This window comes from Suricata suricatta, chromosome 7, assembly GCF_006229205.1.
Source record: "Suricata suricatta isolate VVHF042 chromosome 7, meerkat_22Aug2017_6uvM2_HiC, whole genome shotgun sequence".
Classification (NCBI taxonomy): Eukaryota; Metazoa; Chordata; class Mammalia; order Carnivora; family Herpestidae; genus Suricata; species Suricata suricatta.
This window is the reverse complement of record NC_043706.1, coordinates 98,202,341-98,210,683: the sequence shown is the minus strand read 5'-3', so window position 1 is coordinate 98,210,683 and position 8,343 is coordinate 98,202,341. Positions and strand designations below refer to the sequence as shown.

Below are 8,343 nucleotides of genomic sequence, written 5' to 3'. Positions count from 1 at the left end.
TTTTCCGAATATTCTTCAGTAAGTATGGTTTTCTTTTATAATTGAAGGGTTTTTTTTTCTTTGAAGATTGATTTGTTTGCCTAAATAATGTATCAAATTACTGGTAACTAACTTATAATTGATTATAGAACTATTACATTTATCCACAGAAGTACTTTGTTTTTATATTAGGTTTACTTTTTATTCAAATTTCTACATATAGAAATTTGTTGAAGTATTTCTTATAGTAATAGATGTGATTTTTTTTTTCTGTCCTTGACGGAATGTATTAAATAAGCAAACACCACCAACAAGCAAAACAAGTACTACAATGTAAAAACATTAAAAAAAAAAAGACAACCCTCTCACATGCATAAATGAAAGATTGCACACAAAGAACTCACATCTTTTCAAGCTTCAATAGTAAATATTTTGCTACTATGTATTAAATACTGCATGCTTTGCCCAAGCTAAGATGAAACCACTAGATGTTATTTTTTAATCTTAGATAAGAAAATTATTCATAGTACAGCTGATAACCCACAGTTAAATTTTGTTTTACAAGCTTTCCATAATGTGTCTGTGTGTGTCCAGTGGTAAAATTTAGATTGTGTATGTTTCATTGTAACTTTTTTCCCATGTAACATCACAAGAACATAGAATCATCATATCATAGAACTTCTTAATACATTAATAAAAAGATATGTGTTCTATTCATATTTTAATCTTAATTTAGTTGTATATTTGACTTTTGTATCAGGGATACTTGCTAAAATAACCAATTATATCTTTTGTTTTATATATCATTGTGTGAAAGGTATGATTTAAAAGTTTTAGACTAGAAATTCTTTGAAATTTTTACATATTTAAATATTTAGAAAAGTCATTTTGGTTGAGTAAAACTGCACTTATTATCTTTTTAAAACTTATTTTTTAAACTGCTAAAATATTTAGATTTGTTGTGACTCAGATCTTATTTGTCTTAGGTCATGCTAAATGTGTAGAAGTTGTAAAAACTTTCAACTTACCATTACTCATGCTTGGGGGAGGTGGATACACAATTCGTAATGTTGCTCGGTGTTGGACATACGAGACTGCAGTTGCCCTTGACTGTGAGATTCCTAATGGTAAGTATTCTTATTATGATATCTTTAGTGGTTGGAACCGTTCATATATACACATGGATGTATGGATAATTAGAGCGGATTCTAAAACCATATAAATAGACTAGTCACTTAATAAGTTCCCTTTGTGTTCTTTTTTAAGCATTTTCCTGGGGGAATATTTCACAACTTGTGTCTGGATTTTTTGCATGAATTTGTGTGAAAACTGAGCTTTCAATATGTCACTTTATTTCATTGTTTTTAATAGAATTGCCATATAACGATTACTTTGAGTATTTTGGCCCGGACTTCAAACTGCATATTAGTCCTTCAAACATGACAAACCAGAACACTCCAGAATATATGGAAAAGATCAAGTAAGAAATCAAATTGATTTGATAAGCATTTCATCTTTTGCTTTCTGTATCAGATATTTCCTTTCTTCTAATTCAAAAGCATTTGAAACCTTAAGGTTACTTATTTTTTTCCCTGAGATAATGAAAATGCTCAAAAATACTTGCATTTTTTATTAAATGTATTTTTAAATTGCAAAGGTTCTGTAAGTTTTATACTTCTTGCCTTACATGAAAGTGAAGTTTTCATTTTTGGAAACATTTTGATAAAGCTTTATCTCTAAGAACAAAGTGTGTAGAGGGTTATTATAGTACACAGGCCTGAGTCTGTGTCCTCTCTCTTTGCCACACACTAGTTGTGTGACATTTGGCAGGTTAATTTGCCTTTAGGCTTATATTTTCTCACCAGTGAAATGCGGGATGCAATAGTACCTACATTATAAATATTGAGAATTGAATGGGTTAATGATAGTCTAAAGTATCATTACTTTTATATGTTACTAATTTAACTCCTCGGTTAAGTCAGAAAAAAGATGAAATTTTTGCTTAATGTTTCCTGTTACATTTAAGAGGAGCTTGAAAGAAAATTAATTTTGTCTAATACATTTGCATGTGTAATTTAGACAGCGTTTATTTGAAAATTTACGCATGTTACCTCACGCACCTGGCGTCCAGATGCAAGCTATTCCAGAAGATGCTGTTCATGAAGACAGCGGAGATGAAGATGGAGAAGATCCAGACAAGAGAATTTCTAGTAAGAGAATGCCTTGATGTTTTATTCTGTTACATTTTTCTGGTTTGTTAAAAACATCACTACAAATTGAAGGTTTTCGTGGCCTGAGAACTTCACTGTGGGTCATGTTTCCCAAGCACACCATTGTTACTGGCCTTTTCTTCCATTGCTCATCCTACATAGTTTTAACTTTCATACGTCTTACAGCCTGATTTGAGTGTCAGTGTTTTCAGTTCATGTGATTGTACATGTGATCAAATTTAATTATGTATATTTGGGAATTAATTAGTAATTCCATTTATCTAAAGTAGAATGGATTGAATAACATTAAGCATCTTTTGTTTGGCTTTCCAGCCTCTCATTCTCTTTATTATTGATTACTAGAGTGATAGCATAATGGTGTACTATTGTGGTATGGACATTCTAACATACTTGGTATTAATGATGTTTTCAACGTTGTCTGTCTAAAATCTTTATATAATTAGTTCGAGCATCTGACAAACGAATAGCTTGTGATGAAGAATTCTCCGATTCTGAGGATGAAGGAGAAGGAGGTCGTAGAAATGTGGCTGATCATAAGAAAGGAGCAAAGAAAGCTAGGATTGAAGAAGACAAGAAAGAAACAGAGGACAAAAAAGCAGGTCTGATTTATTTTTTGGTAAAGGTATTTTTAACTGTAAATTTTTAAAGTGAGCTTCACTGCATTTTTTATGAGATCCTTAACTCCATTACACAGGTAAGTACTAGAGAGGGGTGTGTGCTAGGTAGGTGACTTTTTTTCCCAGTGTAAGTGGTGCTTAGCTCTTAAATCTTTTATTTAGGGCTATGTTAATGTTACTAGTCACATTTGCTCATAAAAATGTAGAAAACCTTATTACCTTCTCTTGCTGTCATAGGCATAAAATAGCAAACATTATACTATGATACAGACTGGATGAGAAGACCAAGTGGTTATAGATCCGTTTGTAGTCTGTGAGCAGAACTGAAATTCTGAGATAATCTTTAATTACATAAAGCTTATTTGATGGGAATAAAACACAAAAGAAGAGTTATATTATCCTTAGACCGATTTTTTTCACCATTGTGAAAAAGCTAGAATAGACTTTGTTCAGAAGTTATTTGGTGAAAACATAAAACTGAGGAAAGATAAGGGATTTGGAAGCCGGGTTGAAGAAGAGGTATTTATACTTCAGTAATGTAACTTTGAAAATGCTGTGTTAGTTTGTCTTTTGACAAAATGATGCTCTATGTGGTGAATTTACTACCAGAATCAGTTATCTTTTATCTGAGTTCCCAGAGCTCTTACACAATACGTTGGTCCTTTTACTTAACACGTATTATAGTGCCTCGTTACAGGATTTTATGTATCTCCTTGCTAGATTGGGCTGCATAAAGCTAGGGAACACTGGATCTTAAATGTCTACTCTCAACACTCAGGGCATTCCTTGGTTGGATACTTGATACCTGTACACAAGTAATGGTGATAGCATGAGTTTTAGTTGGCTGTTAATTTTTAACCGTGTAGCATGCAGAAAACTGATAGAGATACTGGGCCAGCGTCCTTTTCCTTCTGTTTGTTATATTGAAGTTTCATGAATAAACTGTTTACCGGGTTCTTTTTTCTTTTTTACTAGAGAGGTTAGGATTTCACAGCATATCTGCTCCTTGTAGTTCTGTTCTTTTACTCATGATTCGCTCCTCTGTAGGCTACCATTCTCTACCATTTTATAACTTTAACTTTCCAATGTATCACAATGATGGCTCCAGTCTGCTCTTATGTACTGATTGACATCCAGAAATTCCATCTATGTTTGAGGTAAGGAAGACTTTGCTTTAGGTAGGATTTTTCTAGTATTTTTCATTCCTCTCTGTCCCTGTGTATTCCTATTGTCATTTTCAGTTTCTTCTCATTTTAAAAATCTTTATCTTTTTTGTCCTTTTTTTGTTTCCAAATGGGAAAACATGTTTGCTAGGGTCCTGCTTGTCTTTCATTGCCTTTTTAGCTAAAAAGAGAATACCTTTTGCCTGGCTTAATGGCCTGGTACTTGATCGATCTCTTAGTATCTAGCTCCTCAAAACTTTTCTTGCTGATAATGATAACTTTTTAAAAAATGATTTTGTGATGGGGCTCTCATATACGGCCTTCCGATTGTTAAAATCCCTTGTCCTACCACACGCACGTGAAGAAATCTACCATAGAAAACATTTTTAAAAATCTTTAGTCAGAACCTAAAGTTGGGGCCATTTCTTTGTCTTCCTCCCTTTCCCAGTTCCATTTTGGCAATTTGAGTTATTTGACTTACATATCCAAAATTAAGCCAGAAATCCAAAGAAATGTCATCTTTGTTGTCACACACACGTTTGTATTGTAAGGCAGACCAGTCCCCTGCAGTGTGTGTGTAGAATGCTTAGTGATGATGGGTATAACCGCTGTGTCTTTATTATTAGGTCATTACTTCACAACTTTGGCTCGTACGCTTCTTTAAAGAAGAAATTCACATTTGAGCTAATTTGTTTTAGTAATCTTGAGTTACTGTGTTAATATTACTATTTTATTGATTTTTATTAAAATGGTAGAGTTTCAATACTTACACAGTGAGGGAGGGTTAAAGTGAATAGTATAAGCAGTAGGATTTAGCCTCCGCTGTGTCTTGGGCTTAAGTTACCTAATTTTCTCCTCTTCTCAGAATACTTCAGTCCCAGCAGTCTGTCATCTCTTCCTTCTAACCTGCTAATTCCATCTTGACTCAGAGTCCTTTTAAGTTTTCCCTCTGTTCAAGATACCTCATCCCTTTTCCCACCCAAAAGCTATTCATTCTTAGGCCATCTCTTAAATGTCATTAATTGTTGTAAGAAGCAGCCGCCCTCAGTGCTGCCGTGCTCATGTCTGTAGGCAGAACTTCTCCACAGGCCGTACCCCAGCTGTCCTGCTGTGGTGCACGGGAACCAGACCCACAAAGGGCACTGACTCCTTGAACCTCTCTCATTCAGCGCAACACCAAACAGCTCAGATAGTTGCTGAATTCATGAATAGTAAGGTTGTATAGGAAAGCTTTTTAAGAATTTATTCATTTTTGGGAGAGCCCAAGCCAGGGAGGGGGAGAGAAGGGGACAGAGGATCTGAGGTCGGCTCTGCACTGACAGGCTTGCCAGCAGCGAGCCCATTGTTGGATCTCGAGCTGCGAGATCATGACCTGAGCCGAAATCGAATGCCAAACCAACTGAGCCACCCAGGTGCCCCTAAGACAGCTTTTTATATTTTAAGCAAGGTATATTTTAAGATATATATTTTTTATATTTTAAAATAAGTTTTAATCTCTTTGCAATTTTTGATTTTTAGATGTTAAGGAAGAAGATAAATCCAAGGACAGTAGTGGTGAAAAAACAGATACCAAAGGGTAAATTGTATTTCTTATCTAGTAATTTTTATGTACTATAAAAATAATAAATATATTTAGGTATGTTATATGTGTAAACTTTTGAGACATGCTGGACTGAACTTGACTGAGAGCATTAGTAGTAAATTGTATGAGGTATTCTAAATTTTACTCTGTATTGGTGCACAAGATAATATATGCCATCTTAACTGTCAGTTTTTGTGTTACCTGTTGGTTTGTTACTTACATATCTTGCCTGAAAAAATGGTAAAGACTAGTAATACATAACTGAACATTAAATCAATATGTATTGTACGTAATGTATCAGACCTTCTGCTATTCACTGTATGTGATCTTTTCATGGTGCTCTTATTTCTGTATACGTGATGATTACTTTTTTTTGGTGTTGGGAGATGGGTAAATTAAAAAAAATTTTTTTTTACTGTTTATTTATTTTTGAGAGAGACCAAGAGACAGAGCAAGAGCTGGGGAGGGGCAGAGAGAGGAAGACACAGAATCTGAAGCAGGCTCCAGGCTCTGAGCTATCAGCACAGAGCCTGACTTGGGGCTTAAACTCATGAACTGTGAGATCATGACCTGAGCTGAAGTCAGATACTTAACCGACTGAACCACCCAAGATGGGTAAATTTAAATGCTGGGCTAGTACAACACAGTTCATTATTTAGTTTTGTTTGGCAAAATCATAATTGAGGTGTTTATCATCAGAAAGCATTTAAAAATGCTTGACCACATATAATTTTGTGCTAACCTTTATAGGATAACATGGAATAGATTGTAAAATCACTGGAAAGATTAAGGTAGTCTGTACTCCAAAAATATACTCAAGCCATTATCACTGTGTGTTTCTTGGCATGACCCTCCAGGACTTTAATATTTTATGTTGCTTCTTTTAACAGAGCCAAATCAGAACAGCTCAGCAACCCTTGAATTCGAGTGTCTCATCAGTATCAGAAACCATAAAAGATTGAGTAACTATCGGGAAGAAAATTTTTTTCTTTTTGAAGACTTCTGGCTTCATTTTATACTACTTTGGCATGGACTGTATTTATTTTCAAAATGGCTTTTTTTGTTTTTGTTTTTCTTGGCAAGTTTTATTGTGAGTTTTCTAATTATGAAGCAAAATTTCTTTTCTCCACCATCCTTTATGTGATAGTATTTAAAATTGATGTGAGTTATTATGTCAAAAAACTGATCTATTAAAGAAGTAATTGGCCTTTCTGAGCTGATTTTTCCATCTTTTGTAATTATCTTTATTAAAAAATTGTACTTGGATTGTCTTTTGTCCGTTTCTTACATGAAGCCTTTTTTTCAGAGGCAAATAACGTGACTTTGTGTACAATTAGAATACACTAGAGATGAAAGATAACTGATGACAACTTCAAGGACATCCATTTACTATTGAAGAAAGAGTATTTTACAGTAAATATTTCTTAATGCGATAGGAATTCTGCCATCTTGGGTTTTTTTTAATGTTTTTTATTTATTTTTGAGAGACAGAGAGAGACAGCACGAGCAGGGGAGGGTCAGAGAGAGAGGGAGACACAGAATGTGAAGCAGGCTCCAGGCTCTGGGCTAGCTGTCAGCACAGAGCCCGACGCGGGGCTCGAACCCACAAACCGTGAGATCATGACCTGAGCCGAGGCTTCCCGGACGCTTAATCGACTGAGCCACCCAGGTGCCCCTGCCATCTTGTTTTTTATAGTTTGGCCAGTTAATGTCAGTGAAAATTGACCTCTTATAGTAATTTATCTCTGAATTAATAGTACAAGCTATGCGATGCAGAGCCAGGAATTATATTTGAGCTGAACCAAAGAATCCCCAAAATTGGAAATGAAAATTCTGACTTCAAAGAGGAAACCATAATCAGGAAAGGAAACTGTCTTCCATACTGAGCAGTATGTGACTGTGCGGCCAACCCCCACCGTGTACCAGATAGACAAGGACTTGTATGGTGTGTCTGACCAGAGTTTCCCTGTGTTCGTCTTAAACCTCTCTAAAATAAAACCTATTTAGACAAAACCTGGTCCTTTTACTGCATTTATATAACATTCAGGTTCCATTCTTACCCCCAGTTTCCAAACCAAGGAAATAAACATTTAAAGAATTAGTTTATCTTTCAGTTTATCAGAAAATAGTAATATTTTCCAGTATATTACTTTTAACGCTTCGGGTATGCAACTGAGCACGAGAGAGGAAGAATGCCTGCAGCACAGCTCACAGGCGGGCAGGAAGCAGACACGTGGGCAGTGTATGTGCAACAGAGAAAATAACATTTTAGAAACCTGTCAAAACCAGTTGAAATCACTTTTAGCCAGGCCTAAGGTGATTGTTTTGAGATGAAAATCATAATACAAGATAAAAGAAGTTTGTTTCTATATAAGCCCGTGTTCAAAAACATTTCAGAGATTCACAGGAACACCTGGATTTAAGTAACGAGAAGCCGCGCACCCACTCAGATTTAACAGATGTTTTTTCACTTTTGCCATATTTGCTTTAAATTCTCTACAGTTTGAAGACTTCAGGCACTTTACCATATAATTCCCTTTTCCCTTTCTTCAGAAGTAACCACTAGTCTCAAGTACATGGATATTTTATCCATATTTTTACTCTTGTAAATCTGTCAGCATCTAAGCCTCTGTGACAGGTATTAAAGAACACAGTCCTTCATTAAAGGCCTAAGGAAATGTGTTCTGACATTTGGTTCTTCCATTGTGACTTACCCCTGTTGAACAAGTGTAGTTCATTTTAACTGCTATGTATTAGTGTTGTGGTAAAAG

At 35.1% G+C, this 8,343-nt stretch overlaps 1 protein-coding gene across 1 annotated transcript in view; it reads left to right on the top strand.

Annotated features, from left to right (window-relative positions):
• The window catches only part of HDAC2 (histone deacetylase 2), a 30,347-nt gene extending 23,509 nt beyond the window's left edge, over positions 1-6,838 (top strand). Inside the window, exons 9-14 of the mRNA XM_029945531.1 lie at positions 966-1,106; positions 1,351-1,459; positions 2,059-2,189; positions 2,654-2,809; positions 5,509-5,566; positions 6,463-6,838. Coding sequence (XP_029801391.1) covers positions 966-1,106; positions 1,351-1,459; positions 2,059-2,189; positions 2,654-2,809; positions 5,509-5,566; positions 6,463-6,493 — 626 coding nt within the window. The 3' untranslated portion in view covers positions 6,494-6,838. The remainder of the gene's footprint in view (positions 1-965; positions 1,107-1,350; positions 1,460-2,058; positions 2,190-2,653; positions 2,810-5,508; positions 5,567-6,462) is intronic.
• The last annotated feature ends 1,505 nt before the right edge of the window (positions 6,839-8,343 follow it).